The 19,541-nt window shown below is 40.6% G+C and overlaps 1 protein-coding gene across 12 annotated transcripts; it reads right to left on the bottom strand.

Annotated features, from left to right (window-relative positions):
- Window positions 1–34: 34 nt before the first annotated feature.
- On the bottom strand, window positions 35–19,526 carry GLT8D1 (glycosyltransferase 8 domain containing 1). 12 transcript variants are annotated; one of them, XM_056804947.1, is made up of 13 exons: window positions 19,405–19,526; window positions 18,548–18,609; window positions 12,461–12,595; window positions 6,262–6,314; window positions 6,080–6,178; window positions 4,739–4,952; window positions 3,129–3,290; window positions 2,839–2,956; window positions 2,196–2,280; window positions 1,929–2,041; window positions 1,083–1,249; window positions 861–973; window positions 35–773 (listed from the first exon to the last, which is right to left on the bottom strand). In XM_056804947.1, the coding sequence occupies exons 4-13, from the start codon at window positions 6,275–6,277 to the stop codon at window positions 583–585; spliced, it is 1,278 nt and encodes a 425-aa protein (XP_056660925.1). In that variant the 5' UTR covers window positions 6,278–6,314; window positions 12,461–12,595; window positions 18,548–18,609; window positions 19,405–19,526; the 3' UTR covers window positions 35–582. The 12 variants fall into 12 exon arrangements, with proteins under 12 accessions (XP_056660925.1, XP_056660926.1, XP_056660924.1 ...); XM_056804948.1 differs by lacking the exon at window positions 19,405–19,526 and adding an exon at window positions 19,296–19,366; XM_056804946.1 differs by lacking the exon at window positions 19,405–19,526 and adding an exon at window positions 19,192–19,287.
- Window positions 19,527–19,541: the final 15 nt, after the last annotated feature.

Raw genomic sequence — 19,541 nt, 5'->3', positions numbered from 1 at the left:
TGAAAGCATAATAATATCTACTTTGAAAAGCAACCATATTTTAAAATTTTATTTTTGGAACAAAATGAAAAACCATCTTTAAATAGTATTGGGGAATTGTAACTAAGTCAAAACTAAGAGGTATAACTTTTTGAAAGAAACCATAACTGGTAGTGTATTTTAAACTAAGTTAACAGAATATGTAAACATGCTTCAAGTGAGTTTCATGCAAAGTAAAGTGTCAAACAAAGCCACAGGTTATAGGAGTAGAACAAAAACAGTAGCATTTAACTAACTGCAAGATGGCTCATCAGTCCTAGAAGGGGAAGGCACACCATTCACTTCTGCTGGTCAAATTCTCTTTTGTAGTAGCAATAAAGTTAGTAAAATACTTTTTCTCAAGTAAGACAGATGCCAAGTGATTTCATATTCTAGTTGGGATGATGTTGGAAAACTTCATAATCATTGGGTATGGTAATTGCTGTAAGTTGGTTTTCCTGTGTTTCACCACAAACATTCTCAGCATCACACACAAGACATTTTCCCAACTGAATACCATCCATTACTGTTTCCTGAGAAAAGAAGGGTAGTCGGGATTCTACTTTACACTGCATTTGCAACATCTCCATGTCTTCGGATTAGGCTGAATTTTCCTGTTGGATCTGGAATATACCACTTTTCCCAAATGTTAGCATAAGCAGCAGTTCTTCCCCATGGCTTGAAGTGTCCGTTCCAATGTAGGAGTTTAGCAGCTTTCACAAACTGCGGTGAATATCGTTTTCCTGCACTAGAACCTTCCATTAACAATAAGAAATTGTTAGTAATTCTAGATACGCTTGGTGTCCTGTGTTCTAAAATTTTAAAATTATTTGATTACTTACCAAGATGTCGGACATTCCACATGGGATCAATATTTGAATGCTGTTTATAAAACACTATAAGTAGGGGAGGTGTTGTAATGCTGCCAGCCAGTGTCCTACTATATAATTCTTCTCTGGAGGGGCAAATAAAAATGCCATTAAGGTAGTATGCTAATGAAGCCCCAGATGTTAAATTAATTAAATGCTCACTGCAACTCTTAACAACTGTCTTTCTATACTTACTCTACATTAAGTTTCATCCACTTTTCCAGCTGGTAAGTAATGTTCTGTTGTTTCCATTCTGTTAAATTTGCAACAAAAACCCCAGGATTAAAAGAGCAGGTGCTAGCTTTCATGGCAAGATTTCGAATCCTTTTTTTCTTATAGTCCAGAAATCCAATATAATTATACTATGAACAGAATCAAAATGCACAATTTAATTTTTAAACAGAACAAGTTGTATGTGTACAAAAAATGATTTTTCAAGCTGCTAACCACTGCCCCAACCCACAAAAGGAACAAGATCAATATGACTGACATATACATTGTTGAAATATTTTACAGTCAAGCCTCAAATTAACATGGAATGCTTTGTTCCTGAGAACGCACTTCTTTAATGGGATGAAAGAAACAGCTCTAAACTGTTACTGATAATTGTAGACAATATTTTAATGAAAGAGGCAGAAAATCAGACAGAAGATGAACTTAAGGGTGGGAGACTAGCTTTAACTTTGGTGATTTTTTTTTTAAAAGAAACATGACCTGTTTTAGAATCAGTATTGAATATTGGTTCCAAGGCAGAAGAGTGATAAGGACTAAGCAATGGCAGTTAAATGACTTGTCCAGGGTTACACAGCCAAGATGTGTCTGAAACCAAATTAGAACCAAGGACCTCATGTCTCCAGACCTATCTACTGAGCAACTTAACTGTGCTGTTATGGTTATTCTTGCAGAGAGGACACCATAAACATGCATTTAAAGAACCAGACAATTTTGCTTAGAGCTCTTCATTGACACTCATCCTAATAATTAAAGCTGTGTGTGAAATCTCAAAATGGTAGGGAATATATTTGGATAAGGATGATTCACCTGATTCCCTGCTCCATGGACAATAACTTTAGCAGAAGTTGAATCACAGTCTTCTGAAAAAGCAGCTGCATGCCCAGGCTTCAAAGGTGTATTATAAAGGGCAAGAATATCACCTAGAAGAGTAAAAAGATGCCTTGAGAGGCCCTGAAGGCACTAAGATTTCAATGAAGATGAGTCATTTCCACTCACTGTTAATAAGTGACCTAATTTAAATTTAAGACAAGTTCAGTTAGATGGATAAAAAGGGTTGAGAATGAAGAAAAGTACCTTGTACTATAACATCATCATCCATATATATTGCTTTTTTCGCATTGGGAACCAAGTTAGGCAGGTAGAATCTTGCAAAGGTTAACTGTTAAAAGAAATGTATTTGGTTTGCAAATGCATATTTAATTTAATTTTTTTAAATTAATTTTTTTTAACCCTTACCTTCCATCTTGGAGTCAATACTGTATATTGGCTCCAAGGCAGAAGAGTGGTAAGGGCTAGGCAATGGGGGTCAAATGACTTGCCTCCGAGGGTCACACAGCTGGGAAGTGTCTGAGGCCAGATTTGAACCTAGGACTTCCCATCTCTAGGCCTGGCTCTCAATCCTCTGAGCTACCCAGCTGCCCCCATAAATGCATATTTACATAGCATTTTAAACACTGAATGCTTTAATTTCTTAGAACTGGATAAAAAATGTTCTAATGACTATGCAGTGGTCTAGAGCTGGTCTCCAGGAAGCTGCCCACATCACAATCATGACATGTACACACACTGATGTACACATGGTTTTTGGCAACTTCTTAGACTTTAGTACTATCAAGAGAATCCTTGAGCATCCTTTGTTGTATGACACCATCCACCCCCCAGCCAAAATATTTTTACTGTGTAGAATTTGAACACATAAATTATGGATAGTACTCACTGGCTTCAAGAAGTCCCCCTGTTTAGGATCCACTTTTACTTTCCCTTCCAAACACTGAGGGTTGAAATCCACAATTTTGTATTGGATGCTTTTTAGAGAATCACTGCTGAGCCAGGATCTGACCATAGTAAAGCATCAAATGTTATGTCAGTCTTGGGATGTAGATGATTATGTTTCAATTAAAAAAAAAAAAAGTGTTTTTTGACAACTCAGCACCAAGCATTTCAGTGTGTATTCTAATGGGCCTGTGCAGGAAGAACTGAGGTACACAGTACTGTGTGTTTACCTACCTATTGTCTAGAGTCCTGAGAAGGTGCCAGGGTTCCCATGTAGAAAATATTCTTAATATTAGAAGCATAGGCAGAAGAGCACTGGTTCTTGGGCTCCAATCCCATATCTGATGCTTGGTACCTTGTGTCACTTGGGGCAACCCTTCTCTGGGCTTCATTTTTCTATAAATTGAAGGTCCCTTTTAACTCTTCCATTTATGATGCCATGAATCTGGTGTTCAGCTCTTGTAATTTTACTGCAGCCAATGCCATGCTGAGATATGCTGATTCCTCCACTAAAGACATCTGCAAGTCTCCAAATCTAAAATTTGACAAGTCCCATGGGGAAATTCTTGTCAGAGCAAGCTCTGAGACCTGATCCAAGGACACATAGCCAATGGGGTGCATTGGAGTTGAGAAAAACAAGGTTCCTCCAGTTTCACTCACATTGCCTTACCAATAGCTTCCCCTCCATAGGTATCACTTTCCTTTAAAATGTGGGGCTCAGCTTTATCTGAAAATGAACCAACAACTTGAAGGGGGGAAGGGTTTGCTAAATTTGTGGTACATAAATGCAACAGACCATTATGGTGCTGAGAAAATAGGCAAATACAGAGAAACATGTTTTAAAACATGAAATGATACCAAGTGAATTAAGCAGAGCATACACACAACACATACAGCAATGTAAGTGAAACAACCAAAACAATATAAAATAAATTTTAAACTGCAGAAAAGAAATTTGGCCCCAAAGAACTGAGATGTCCATCTATATTCCTAGGCAGACAGAGCATGGGGTGGGGCGAGGGTGGGGAGGAGTGGTTCCCTAGCTGTGGAACATTGTGTGTGGCAAACTCTATTGATCAGTAATTTTACTGAAGACTATTTTTAATATATGGGGTTCTTCTGAGAGAGGAAGGGGTAGAGAGGGAAACTGAGGAAATGTTAAAGATAGTAAAAATTTTGGGGTGAAGAAAGAAACCACCAATTCATTTCTTCCTCTATATACTCAACACACTGCCTCCTAAATTTTCTAACTCAGGAAAAAGTGTCAAAGTGTCTAGTTCCCCAAAGAAGAGTCTAACTACATGTATGGTGTACATAACTTTCTCTGGGTTCTTAGTTTTATGTAATTTTCATAGTTTTAAAGCTTTATTTGTTTCTGGGCTGGGCTGGGGTCCACAGAGGCAATAGGGATAGGAAGGAAAGACCCTTCAACTATTGTAAAGAGTGTCTATGACAGTGGCAAGACTGAAAGATTTGGACCTAGAAGTCCTGTATGAGAACTTTCCAAGGACATCGGTGAGGCTATATAGGTAGATCACTTGTCTGACCTGTTTCCTTATTTTATACTGTATCTTAGCACTGGATTATAGTAAGGAAATAACTAGAAACAGCTATCTTTGGAGAGTAAGGTAGTGAAACATTTTTTTTAATTCAGATGAGCTTTTGTTTAAAACTCTTTTTACTTTAACACAAGTTTTTCCTTGGGGGGGAAAACTCTTCCTATAAGAGTGAGCACTCTAAATGGTTTATGCCTACATATGTTGCATTAGGTTGTGAGGCCTTCCAGGTCTTCCTGATTCTATTTCCTTTGTAGCATGGTATGAAGAATTGAGACAGAAGCTTACCTGAGATGGTCTGCAGTATCATTCAAAGTAACAATGTAGAAAACCACATTGGAGTGAGTATGATGGTAAATACTATTCATCACTGCAATTGTACCCCCAAGTCTGTCTTCAGAAGCTGCAATGACTACTGGAATCTCCTCTTCACTCCTAGAGAGCAAGCTTTTAGGGGCATTAGGCACAAAAGCTAGTGGCTGAAATCCTACAAGATTTGGATCTGCAGAGGGAAGAAAGACAATGATAAAAGGTAACAAGAATGGTCAATATCACTGGATATAAAACTCAAGAAATGGAAAGGTGTAGAAGACAAGAGGAACAGGAATGGCACATGCCATAATCCTTCTGTAGGTTGTTACAGTGATCTTGTTCTCCTTTTTTTCTTGTTCTTTTTTTTGCCTTTGTCTTAACGTTCTAAAGCAGTGGTAGCAAACCTGGGGCATGGGTGCCAAAGACAGCACACACAAGTGTTCTCTGTGGGCACGGGGCCACGCTTTGCCCTCTCCCCTCCAGAAATAATTACTAGAAAGGACTTGGGTGGAGCTGCTCCCCTCCCCCCCTCCACCATGCCTGAGGACATTTCTTCACATCCCCCACCCCTCTGCCCAGTAGCCCAGTGGGGGAGCACACATGGTTAAGGTGGGCAGCTTGGGCAGCTCACAGGTGGCAGAGCTAGAGGGGTGTGGAGTGCTTAGGCAACTCCTCTCCCAATCTCTACACTCACTAAGGACTTTCCTCACTTCATTTGCTCCTCCTCTGAGCAGCCCAGTGAGAGCATTTCCTCCCTTCCCTATGTGGGGTGAGAGGAGATGCTGGGCACAGTCTGGGGGATGGGCTGGGCCCAGCTTTCCATCTCTAAAAGGTTCCCCATCACTGTTCTAAAGCATCAATCCTCCAAGCCTAAAGAAAAAGGAATGTGGACGATGGATTTCAGTGAACTTGAAAGCCAATTTGCTGATTTGTCTATGCTAATCGAGATTGTGCAGAGGGTGTCTCTATGTTGTAAGTCTATGCTAGAAACAATTCTATGCCTATTAATACACATGTAGTACCTTTAGATTTGCAAAGCACTTTTCTCACAATATGAGATAGAGAACACTCCCATTTTAAAGCAAAGGAAACCAAGACTGAACAAGAGAATGGACCTTCCTCCTTTTTTCTTCCCAAAGTGTTTAAGGTCTTCTACAATAACAAAAGTTTCCTCTTCCTTACCCTACCCTCTCCACAAAGGAAGTAAAAGATTAAAGATCTACATTTATCATCTTTTAACCCACTATAACAATGAAAGAGAATGGCAGCCAGAGTTGTGATTTATTTTATAAGGACCAATAATCAGGGTCACTTTACCTGAGATCTCCCTTTTCAACAAATCACTCAGCCCAAGGAAGTTCTGATGTAAAACTAGCAGAAAGAGAGTGACAGCAAGAACTAGGATGATAATGTTCACTAAAAAAAAAGAGAAAAAAATTAACTTTTTTCTTTGCCATTTAACCAATTCTAAAAAGCTACAACTTGGAGAAAGCATATACCTTTACGGAATGACATTTTCCTTTCAGCCTTAAAAGAATATGACTTTATAAACCTGTAAGAGAAAAACATTCCAAAGTCACTGTGTGCACCTAGCCCTAACAGCTAAATTTTCTGGTGGCATTTCCATGAAGTTTAGTAGTAAAGATTCTAACTCATGCTATTACAAGAAATAATCTAATATCCAAGTATGAGCTCGAAGTACTGCTACAATGGCAAAGTCAACCAAAAAATAAAAGCATGTCAATATCAAGCAATTCACAGTATTCTTTGGTGTTATATTACAATCACCTTAAAATCCCCATTCTCTACTTTATAGTGCCACAGAAGTACAATTCTGTTATGTATCCTGTAAGCCTTTAGGAAAACCCCACCCAACTAAGTCAATAAGAGCTGCTATGCTCATAATCATGGTTTAGGCATTGTTGGAGTGCAACTATCCCCTGAAACCACCCCTCTCTCCAATCATAGGAAAGGATATGAGCCTAAGAATCAAACAGAAAACCACAGAGTGAGTAGGTGTGGTAGAAGGGAGGAAAGCAAATTCAAAAAAATTCCAGATGCTGATATACTTAGATTGGGAAAGCATGATAATTCTTCCTTATGAACTAATGAATTCTGTTGCTATGATAGTTTTGGAACCAGCTCATCTAATGGGTGAAGATGGAGCTTCTGGTTTATGTATATTTTGCTTTTATTTCCAGGATTCCCTTCAATATTATGTACCTGCTCTACACCAGGCTCAGTTGGAGACAGGATTATGAACCAAGGTACATTCATGGAGCTAACAACATGGGGAGCAAGGCATAATCACAAATAACTATAAAGGCAATACATGATCAATACAAGAATATAAGCAAAGTATTATGGGAGTGAAGAGATCGCTTATCTCTTACCAAGCAACTACAAAATCTTGGGTTTTTTCTTCCTATCTTGTCGTTCCTTTTTAGTATCTTTTGTACTATCTAATATATTGGGGATACTCCAAGGTTCCACTTTGGGTACTCTCTTCTATCTATACTCTAATTTAGATTTCATCAGTTCCCACATATTTAATAATAATTTTCATAGCAGATGATGCCCACGTCTCACTCCTAAATTCTCATCCTCACATATCCAGCTATCTAATAGACATTTTCCATCTGTATGTTTCCTGGGCATCTCAAACTCAATATATACAAAATCAGTCAAAAACTCATACTAAGCACCTACCACTATATGCCAGGTCCTATGTCAAGTGCTGAGGAGATAAAGAAAACAAAACAAAAGGCAAAAGACAGTTTTTGCTCTTTAGGAGCTCACTATCCAATGGAGAGGCAACATATAAACTATGTAGTAGTAGTAGTAGTCTCTCGGTAACCAAGAATGACGATTGTCTTTGTGCATTTTCATCTATGGTTGGGATAGATGAGTGTGGACAAAAACACTTGTGCGTGAAGGAGATTTAAGTGGAAGAGTCGATGCAGAGACAGTCCCACTCTCTCAGCATTGGAAGCCTGGGTCCAGTGGCACGAAAAGTCGTTACACCCGGAGACTTCCTCAGCTGCATTGGATGGTCGTGTTGTCTTTTGTGCTCCAACACACCCTAAGCACTCCACAGTGCCTTGCTGGGTCGCCATCTCAGCCGTTGAACCTTCTTATTGGTTTCTTCCACTGGGTGAGCAAAGCCCTGGTTCACCAGGGGTTGATGACCTGATGGCTACCCTCACAAGGTTTAGCCGGCCTGTCGAAGCCATTGACCGGGGTGTGGCCGCTGCCACATGCTAGCAGCTACTGGGAGCCACAAGTGAGAGCTGGGTGTCAGGTGGGGGTCAGAGGCTGGAGAGCTGCCCTAGGAGGGCACGACAAGCCCCCCATACCAGAAGTACTATCCCTCCCTGAACACCCCATACTCTATGTACAAAGAAGATATATGCAGGATAATTTGGAAATAGAGGGAAGGCTCTAGGATTAAGGAGAATGGGAAAGGTTTCCTGAAGAGAGTGAAATTTTAGCTGGGACCAGAAGGAAGCCCAGAGTGGAGATGAAGAGGGAAAGAACATGCCAGGCATAAGAACAGTCAGCAAAAATGAATAGTCCGGAGATGTAATGTCTTGTTCAGAAATAGGAAAGAGGCTAGTGCTACCAGATCATGAGAGAAAGGTGTTAAGAATATTGGAAAAATGGGGTGGGGTAGGGTGAGAAGGTAGGTTCTAAAGGGCTTAGAAAGCCAAAGAGGTTATTTGATCCTGGAGGCAATAAGGAATCATTGGAGTTTATCGAGTAGATGGGTGACATGGTCAGATCTGTACTTTAGGAAGATCACACTTATGATTTAGTTGAGCTTGGACTGCAGTGGGGAAAGACTTAAGGTAGAGAGTCAAACCAACTAGCAAGGTATTGCAAATAGTCAGCAATATGGTAGTGAAGGTTCATACCAGGATGGTGGCAGTGTCAGGGGAAGAGGAGAGTGGATATGTGTAGTTGAGGCAGAACTGTAAAAGAAATTGTGAGAGACTGTGGGAAAGTTGCTTGTTTGGAATCCTCTTGGTTCTTCCTTGTGCCTGGCAGGTAACGTCATGAATTCCTATGAATCTGCCCAATTATTGGTTCCTGCTGTTGCTGAGTGGTAACATCATATCTTCCTGTGTGTCTTAACCTATATATGCTCTGTGTGAACCCAATAAAGCTTTGACGCTATTCATTTTCATATAGCGTCCATTTGTTACTCTTCATTTCGTTACCCCATGTAAGGTCACACAGGGCTGGCCGACCTTGGCGATGAGCCTTACAAAAATGGCATCCGGATTCAGGGACATATGCCTTGTAACCCCGATTCCTTTGCTGGTCATAGGATGACAAAGAGTTAATGGCCTCTGCCGCGAGACTGCAGCTTGGGTGGGCAGGGGATCGAACAGAGATAAGAGCACCGCATTGGCGGGCCTCCTCTGTTCCCCAACTTTGTCTCTCTCTTTCTTTCACTTTTTAGTTTATCTTTTAGCAGTAATGAGTAATTTAATTCCTGTCTTTTTAAAGGACAAAGATTGGCAAACAGTTCCAAGATCTAGGAACGGGTTAACTCCCCTGTTAACACTATGGGGAGGATTGGGGAGGTTAGGTTGAATCTCTCGAGAAAACGTTCATTAGCCCTCTTTGATAATGTTCCAATCTTTCTTTCTTGCGACCTCTCGGACAGCTCTAAGCTGTCCCCCGATAGTTCTAAACTGTCCCCTATTAGGGACCCCCTTCCCCCCGGTTCTTTTATTGGAACCCCCCCTTCAGTTCTCTTTGGAGAACCCCCGACCCTGTGTGCTGGTCATGCAAAGTTTCGATGCTACAGAGATCCCCTCGGTGGTGAGTATATGAGATACTCTAAGGGTGAGAGGGAAATTATATTTTTTCTTTAGAATGGATCCTAAAACACTGATTTTTTTTTCAAAGCATGCTTGTCACAATGTTGTGTGTTTCTGTTTATTGTTGTCTTCGTCAAAGTCTCGTCTCTATGTATTTTTAAATTGGACACTCACAAAAAGAAAGAAAACAAAATGGGATAGTTGCAAGATTGAACTTGCCTGTCAAAAATCCTCAGCAGAGGACAAAAGCAACTTTCCCACAGTCTCTCACAATTTCTTACAAACCTTATCAATCCTCCCTTTGCTGGCTACTCCAACCTTGGAGTTTCTTTCTTACAAACCTTATCAGTCCTCCCTCTGCTGCTACTCCAACCTAGCATGCAGCTGGGCAGGTCGTACACAGTTCAACCCACGACCTTGACTATGCAGCCCAAGCGGGGAGAAGAGGAGGGCTTTAACCCTTACAGTTCTGCTTCAACTACAGATATGCAAGTAATATTTTGAAGGTAAACTAGACAGGCTGGGACAAAAGACTGAATATCAGGGAGCTGAACAGTGAAAAGCTGAAGATGACATTTGGAGGTTATGAGCTTGAGTGACTGGGAGGATGGTGGTATTCTTGACAGTAAAAGAGAAGGTTGGAAGGGGAGCGTTTAGAACTTTTTGAGTTTTGAGTATTGCGTTTAAGATTCCTATAGGACATTCAGTTCAAGATATTAAAAAAGTAGATGAAGATGTGATCCTGGAGGAACAGCTCAATGACTCAGAGGATAGAGAGTCAGACCTAGAGAGAGAAGATCCTGGGTTCCAATCTGATCTCAGACACTTCCCAGCCTGTGTGACCCTGGGCAAGTCACCTAACCCTCACTGCCTAGCCCTTACCACTCTTCTATTTTATGATCAAGACAAAAGATATGGGTTAAAAAAAAAAAAGATGTTATACAAGTGTTCAGCAGAGGGGTTACAGATGGATATATTAAAGTGAGAATAATTAGCAGAGATGATAGTTGAATCCAAGGAGTTGATGAGATCACTAAGTGAAAGAGGAAGAAGAGACTTGGGCCCACATCGAATCCTATGGGACACCTGTAGTTATTAGGCATGACCTGGAGTAAGGAGACTGAGAAGGTGCAGTCAGATAGGTAAGAGAGAGGAGTACCCCCAAAAACAGAGAGAAGAGAATATTGAGAAGGTGAAGAACAGTCTCGAAGGCTAGAGAGAGGTCAAGAAAGATGAGTGTTAAGAAAAAGACAAACTCCTCTTTCCCCAAAAATCTTTCTGTCCTACTAATTTCTCCATTTCTGTCAAGGACATTGCTATATTTCCAGTTAACCAAACTTTTGAGTCATTCTTGATCCTTTAAGCCTTACACTCTACATAGCCAATCAATTTCCAAGTTTTCCTGATTCTATCTCTTTAACGTCTCTCAGATCCATCCCTTTTTCCACTCACATCAAAATCATGCTGGTTTAAATCCTTAAATCTCTCTCACCTGGACTACTGCAATAGATTTCTGATTTCCATGCATTTCCCTCTCCATTTTATCCTCTAAATTTATCCTTTACACAGACACCACCCACAAGTCAGACAATGCCATTCCCTTGCTTGAGAAACTTCAATAGCTCAGTAGGAGATGTACAAGGTGTTCAGGGAAGACTAGTACTGGTGTGAGGGATAGCCAAGCCCTTTACCCTTCTGTGAGTTGGGGGGATATCTATTTCAGGCATATAAAGACTTTTTCCAGTAGAAAAGGCAAATGAGAACAATCTGTTCCAATAGCCATGAAAATGGCTGAAGCAGAACAGTGGAGTGGTTAGGCACTGAAGAAGCTGAGGTTAATGACTGCATATTGACTGCAGAGCCATCACCAGCCACTTTGACTTTTGACTTGCAACTGGATTTCTATGACTTTGGGAAAGAGAGTGAGGCTGACAACTTGGTGTAACTCTGCTTCTTTCAAATCCAATTTTTGTGTGAATCAAAAGACACCACCAGTGATGTCATTTTGGTTCTTTTTGAGTTTAAAGGACAACATCCAACTTCTAGAATAAAATACAAACTCTTTTGATTTGGTGTTTAAAGTCCTTCAGTTTGCTTACAAACTATTTCTCTGGTCTGTAAAAAATTATTCTATTATTAAAATTAAATGGCAAACTCCAGGTTCTTAGTTTCCATAGTTTATTAATAAATTTGAATAAAGAAAGCAGATAGAGATTAAAGTCTATTTCTAATCTAATTCTGACCACGTAACATTCTGCCTCATTGCTCCCAGCTATGGTCCTTCACCGCCATCCCAACGGAATAGAAAGAGACCACTTCCTGGCACCCCATTTTCATTTGTTTCTTTTGGCTCGACCCATAACCTTTCGTTTTGGGTCATGTCCCTAGGATTCTTCACCTGTGACCTCAGTATGGAGCATTCACTTGACGTCCCAGCCACACAGTGCAGGGACACAGGTTGGACGAGTCTGGGAGGAGGGGTTCCCTTTATACACTATCTCCCTCTACATTCTGGTTAAATGGGTCCACTTGACATTCTTTGTACATAGCATTACTTCTCCTGTCTCTGAGATTTGTTCCTTACATCTGGAGTTTCTCTCCCCTATCTCCTCCATTTCCTGAAAACACTAGCTCCTTTCAAGGCTCATCTCAGGGGCCATTCATCCAAAAGGTCTTTCCTGATTTCCTCTGATGTTGGCTATCTCCCTCTCCTATCACTTACCAAAAAAAAAAAAAAAGAACAAATAAATATATATATATATACATATATATTTATTTGTTTGTATATATATTGTGTATATATATAGTTTGTTTGTGTGTGTATATATATGCATAGATATAGATATAGATATAACCCTAACCCACTCACTTGATGTCTTCAAAGATATTCTTGTTCAGTTATTGGTTAATCTAGTTGGCTTTTGAGGTCCCATCCAATTTTGAGATTCAGTAATTCTGAGTATGGTCCCAATAAAAGCCTCTATCTGCTTTTCTGTGGATCAATCTAAGAAAAGAAAGGTTCAGCACCAGAAGGTTAGTCACTAGATAATTTCTTTGTCAACAGTGAAATATATGAAGATAAAGTAAATATGAAAACCCATGAAATATATGAAGAGAAAATTTCACGATGTCCATCAGTCCCAAAGGGGAGAGTGCAAAAAGGTGAGAAGGTGCTAGGAATTGGACTTTTTAGACCATCAACAAACATTAATTTAATTGTTGTAACTTAATGTGATATCTTTTTTTTTTTAAACCCTTACCTTTCATCTTGGAACCAATATTGGTTCCAAGGCAGAAGAGTGGTAAGGGCTAGGCAATGGGGGTTAAGTGACTTGCCCAGGGTCACCCAGCTGGGAAGTGTCTGAGGCCAGATTTGAACCTAGGATCTCCTGTCTCTAGACCTGGCTCTCAATCCACTGAGCTACCCAGCTGCCCCTTTAATGTGATATCTTTGACCAATAAACAACTAGTGGCATTCCAGGAAGAATGGAGTCACATTCATACAGACATTCTTATGGTAAACTAAATGAGAAAACATAAAGAAGTTGCAGATTAATGGAAAGCTGACTTATAAACTTTCCTTAGAGAGAGAAGGAAAGAGGATGTTGAAGCTAGTTTGTTTGTACATTCAAATGACATAAACATAGTTCGTTTTAAAAACTTCAAACGAAATGACCACATGAAAACATGCCCCCAATCTCTAACGGTGAAAAATGCAAATTAAAACTGGAGTTTTATCTTATACCAAGTAAACTTGAAAAGATGACTGAAAAAAGAGGACAGTCAATGTTGAAGGTACTTATGAGAAGATAAACTAAGGGAGAATCGGTAGAGCTGTCTGGTGGTCTAGGTCTAACTATTCTGCAGATCAATATGGAATTGTTTCAGAAAAGTGACTAAACTGTCCATATTCTGTGATTCATCAACTCTATTAATGGGCACATATTCCAAGGAAGTCAAAGACAGAAACACAAATCCATTACAGATCAAAATATTTGGAGTTCAACTCTTTGTAGTAATGAAGTAGGGGATAGGTGAGGGTGGGGGGGTGGCAGAGAATAGATGAGGAATGAATGAAAACCATTTAGTCTATGAATGTAATGGAGATAACTATATGACTAATATAAGGAATTTATAAAAATATGGGAACATTTGCATAAACTGATACAGAGTGAAATAAGTTGATACAAAAGAACAATATACACAACAGAAATAATGAGAATAGAAAGATAGCTCTGAAGAAGTTGGACTCTTGACTAACAGAAAAAAATCTATAAAAATGACCAAGAAGAGTAAATGAAACCTAGCTTTCCCCCAACCTCACAGTACAGAAGTAGATGCTGAGGGTAGAATATTGTATACATTGCCAGAGGTAGTTTGGTTTAATTATTTTTGTCACTAAGCAAGGGTTTTTTTTGTTTGTTTGTTTTTAAACCTTTACCTTTCGTCTTGGAATCAATACTGTATTGGTTCCAAGGCAGAAGAGCAGTAAGGACTAGGCAATGGGGGTTAAATGACTTGCCACCTAAGGTCACACAGCTAGGAAGTATCTGAGAACAGATTTGAACCTAGGACCTCCTGTCTGTAGGCCTGGCTCTCAATCTGCTGAGCCACCCAACTACCCCCACTAAGCAAGGTTTAATACAGAAAGAGAAGTGAAGTTGGAATGGCTACTATAAAAATAAAAGACATTTGAAAATAAAAAGACAATTTCTCCAATATGCCACTGTAAATCCCCTTAGTTATTAGTATTCTCTATTCAAATTATCTTTTATTTACTTATTCATGTAAATTCTCTCAAAAAATTTTTAATCTTCAAATCCCCAGCAACTAGTATAAGATCTTACATATGGTAGGTACTTACTACTAAATTGATAACAATCTTCTGAAAGATGCAAATAATATAATTTCCTATATTTTTGGAACTATAACATTTACTCTGGCACACAGAACTGCTTGTTATCTCATTGCTACTCTATCCCTAAAAAGTTACTTCTGGGACAGCGAGGTGGTAGAGTGGAGAGAGCACCAGGCTTGAAGGAGGAGGGGGCAGCTGGGTAGCTCAGCAGATTGAAAGCCAGGCCTAGTGATGGGAGATCCTGGGTTAAAATCTCACCTCAGACACTTCCCAGCTGGGTGACCCTGGGCAAGTCACTTAACCCCTATTGCCTAGCCCTTACCACACTTCTGCCTTGAAACCAATACACCGTAGTGATTCCAAGACAGAAGATAAGGGTTTAAAAAAAAAAAGAGGACCTCAGTTCAAATCTAGCCTCAGACATTTTCCTAGCCCTGTGACTCTGGGCAAGTCACTTAACTCCATTTACCTAGTTCCTGACCTTTCTGTCTAAAGAGTTGTTACTAGGTCAAAAAATAAGGGTTAAAAAAAAGATACTTTGTGTCATTGGAACTGTATCCCAAAATACAGAAATATCCTTATCTGCTCCCTTTATCCCCTTGCCTGTACTCAAGTGGCATATTACTAGGGAGAACTGATGGGCCATTGCTGTTTAAATGGATTTGTACAGCAAAACAAATTGCTCTTCTTCTGGTTTTCTTGTTTAACAATTATTCTTTAATGGCAACGACTCGCCTTTTTATAGCACTTTACCTCTAAGAACTCAATGAAACTGAAAATGCAAATATTTTTATACCCATTGTACAGATGAGAAAACTGAAGCTCTGGGAACTCAAAAGTAACTTGAACCAAATCACAAAACCAATAAGTGGTAGTGTTCTGTAGGGTCCCAGACATGAACTAATCATGAAAGTATTACAGATGTATTCAAAAGCTGACTTATGAGCAATGTGCTCATTTCAAGACTTATGGATATATTTCTAATATTTCACATAATTGATTTATGGATCCTTGAATGGTATTGTAATATTCTGACCCCTCCCCATTCCTGCAGTCCAAAAGTCAAATGAACCACTGGGCTGGGTGCTGGCTTCTACATTCTCTTAGCCTACATCTTGTTTATCTGATTTACCAGGCTGATGTTAAATTCTCTACCATGTCACACCTTTGATTAACTATCTCCCATCCCCTATCCCTTGAAATGTCAATAAAAACTGTGTTCACCTCTAGCTCTCTCTCTTTCTCTCATACCATTGGAGGAGCCACACAGATTGAATGCCACACTGTTAAATCCTGTGTCCCTGTTACTCTTTGCTCTCACTTTATGTTGTATCTTAATCTTTAAATCCTTCCACCCATGTAAGAATATTTCATAGTTGCGGGTCAGCTAGAACCGAGGTCTTCTCCAAGTTGATATGACTTCCCTAAACACCAGGGGCACTTAATCTAGAATACATAGAAAGACCAGGAGGTCCAGGAGTTTGTTTTAAAAAATATTTTGATAACTACTTCAAAAATTTTGGTGTCCTTTATAATCCTATGCAACTTATTTTATGCATAAAAATGTGCATAAATCTCACATGCTTCCCTTCAACTTCTTGGGCTTCTTCCTTATCACTCAAATGATCAATTCTCAGATTACCTACTGAAATAAAATAAAATATACAGGCACAAAAGACCCAGGAAGAAGATAGGATGGGAATATCACATGCCTACTCTGTTTAAAATTAGATGTCAGAATAAGAATGTTATTTCATGCGTATTAGAGGAAGCTAGATGGTGCAATGGCCTGGAACCAATAAATTCTTAGTTCAAATCCAGTTTACTAGCTGTGGGATGCTAGGCAAGGCACTTAACCTACTTTACTATACTTATCTGTAAAATGGGGATAATAATAGCACCTATCCTCCATGCTTCTTGGGTGTTGTGTGTATGTGTATCAAAGGAAATCATACTTGTAATATATACTTGTCACATATTTGGTCCTTCCATCCCTGCTAACTATTGTCCTGTATCTTCTGTTCTTTGTAGGGAAACTCTTTGAAAAGGTCACCTACAGTAGGTGCCTTGCTTTTCCTTGCTTTTCTTTCCTCCTACTCTCTTAATCCTTAATCCAGTTTCTGAGTTTACAATTCCACCAAAGCTGTTTTCTCCAAAGTAATCTCAGAGTTGCCAAACACAATAGCCTTTTCTTAACCCTTATTCTCCTTAATTTCTCTGCAGCCTTTGACACTGTTGGCCACTCTCTCAATACTCTTCTCTCTAGGTTTTCAGGATTTTGCTCTCTCTTGGTTTTCCTACCTAACTGACTACTCCTTCTCAAGTTTCCTTCTCACACCCTTATCCAGAGCATGTCCTTTAACTGTAGATGTTCCTCAAGGTTCTGCCTGTGCCCTTTTCTTCCTCTTCTCATATTTACCTTTCCTACCCCATTCTCTCTGCTGACCTCCAGTCTTACATCTCCATGGATCTTTTAGATATCTCAACCCGTATGTTTAGTAAGGCTCTTTAACTCAGTATGTCCAAAACCAAAACTCATTATCTTTCCCCCTAAATACCTCCCCTGCTACCCTGTTACTGTAGAGGACAATACCAATCTCTTCTTAGTCCCTCAGGTTCACAGCCTGGGAGTCGTCCATGACTCCTTATTACCTTTTGTTCCCCAAATCCAAGATGTTGCCATGGTCTGTCAATTTCACATCTGCAACATTTCCAATATGTTCCCTTCTCTTCTCTGACACTGCCACCACTGTGGTGCAGGCCATCATCACTTTATACCTGGATTACTGAAATAGCCTGGTGGTGAGTTGGCCTGCCTCAAATCTCTTCCCACATCAATCCATCTTCCATTTGACCTCTAAAAAGATTTTCCTATGTATAACTTCAACATCACTGGCTCCCTATTGTCATAGAACAAATAAAAAATCCTCTATTTGGTATTCAAAATCCTTCATAACTTAGGTCCCTCTTACCTTTCCAGTCTTCTACCACCTTACTCTCTGACACATACTGTTCTATCCATTGACACTGACCTGGTTGTTCCAAAAAGATACTCCATCTATCCACTCTAAGCATTTTCTCTGGCTGTCCTCAATTTCTGGACTACTCTCTCTCCTGTCCTGCCTACTGACCTCTCTGGCTTCCTTGAAGTTCTAATGAAAATTCCATCTTTTACTGGAAACCTCCACATCCTCTTAATTCTAACTGCTTTTGTGCTGTTAATTTTCCTATATTTTTTTGCATACTGTCTCCTCCATTAGACTGTGAAAAGCTCCGGGAAAGTTGGGATTGTCTTTTATCTCTTGTTACATCCTTAATTCTTAGCACAGTGCCTTGCATGTGTTTTGTTGTTTAGTTTTTCAGTCATGTCCACAGCTCTGTGTGACCCTATTTGTGGTTTTCTTGGCAAAGATACTGGAGTGGCTTGCCATTTCCTTCTCCTGCTCATTTTACATATGAGGATACTGAAGCAAACAGGGTTAAGTAACTTGCCCAGTTACAAGTTATTAAGTGTCTGAGGCCTGATTTGAAAGTGGGACAAGGAATCTTCTTGACTGCAGGTCTAACACTCTACCCACTGTGCCATCAACCTGATCTCTTGGCAATATTTATTGTTTCCTTTCATTTGGTAAACATATATTAACATTGTTATACAACCAAATTCCACTGTCAGGAAAGATATGGTTTCCCAAGAAACTTAAGTAAATCAAATTGTTTTCCAATTCCATTTCAATGAAGCATTATATCTGAAGTATTGTAAACTGTTGCTCTGTATATTTCATTTTGGGACTTAATTTAGGATAAGTTATGCAAAAATATAATTCTGTGATTACAGTTCAATTTATGTAAGGAAGGTCCTTAAGATGTAAGTAATACCAACACTTTTATCCTTCAACACAGGAAATGAACTCAGATATTATTCCAGGGTCACACAGTTGCTAAATATCAGATATGGCACCAAATTCTTCTTTCATACCATGTTTTCCTCTTCCTTCAACACAGAAATGTCATGAGGACAAGCTGAGAATACATTATTTACGATGATACTCTCCATATTTTTTCTTGGTATTGTTTCTTTAAGAGCTTGTTGTAACTCACCTGTTTACAGGTAATGGTCCTGAAGGATGAAGAATCCCTGAAGCCGAGATTCATACACCTATCTGTAGAAAGCCAAGAAGGAACATCTGACTTAGACAGTTTTTCTGAGACCTGGGGGCTTCTCTCCTAAATGGCAAGAGGATGAGGGTCCTCCGGAGTTGATCAAGTCTTTGGTCGGTGGGCTAAAAGTTTTCGGGACCCCCTGTTCGAGGATGCAAGAGTTCCGAAGTCCCTAGTGTGGAAGTGGTCAATTCAATTCCTTTCTCCGGACCTCGGTTTCCCCAGGTATGCAACTGGGGTGTGAGAGGGCAGTGGACAAGAAGACAGGAGAGGATCGCAGGATCCAGCAGTGACATACTAGGAGTCAAAGCCCAGGGCGGGGCTGGGGAAGGAGCCTCGAGCCTGGGGAACAGGGAGTCCCCGTGGTGTGCGAAGGGGGAGGGGAGGCTCTCTTCGGGGGTTCCTCGGACGCCACGAGTCCGTTTCCCGTGGGTGCCCAGGAACCGCGGAAGGCTTCCTTTGCTTGCGGAGCAAGCTGTGCCTCTACCAGCCTTCTCCCCCGAGTCTGGCCCGTCCCAACCACTGCCCTCAACCGGGGTCCCAGCCTGCCACAGGGACCCAGCCACGCCAGCCCACAACCTCACCTTCGACCTGAGGAGCCGCCCTCGAGCCCGAGCCCTGCCCCGCCCTCCAGAGCCCAGGGTCCGCCCCAGCCCGACCCCCGCGCACGAAGGCCAGCCCTCGCCACCTCAGCGCCTGCAGACAGCCTCTCGCCGCTCTGAAGGGCGCGGGGCGGGCCTAGGCATTGCCTGATGGGGTCCGTTCCTTCAGTCCCCTCCTAAACCATAAGGACGGACCCTGTTGTCCCCTTTCCTCAGCGACACCATCCAAGAGTCCCTTCCTGTCACCCATTCTAGCCCCAGCAACTGCGGTTGTGGCAGCAAGAGTGCTGCCGCGCGAGCAGGCGAAATGCTAGGCTGCCCGTGCCGCAGGG

The sequence above is a fragment of the Monodelphis domestica genome, chromosome 7, assembly GCF_027887165.1.
Source record: "Monodelphis domestica isolate mMonDom1 chromosome 7, mMonDom1.pri, whole genome shotgun sequence".
NCBI lineage: Eukaryota > Metazoa > Chordata > Mammalia > Didelphimorphia > Didelphidae > Monodelphis > Monodelphis domestica.
Note: the sequence above shows the minus strand (reverse complement) of the source record. Positions and strands in the feature narration are given on the sequence as shown.

Coding starts and splice junctions, on each gene's coding strand:
- GLT8D1 (XM_056804947.1), bottom strand. Junction 3,291..4,738: donor GATACTGCAGACCATCTCAG/GTAAGCTTCTGT, acceptor TTCAATTTATAG/AAAAATGAAGCCCAGAGAAG. Junction 2,281..2,838: donor AGGGGGACTTCTTGAAGCCA/GTGAGTACTATC, acceptor TTCTTTTAACAG/TTAACCTTTGCAAGATTCTA.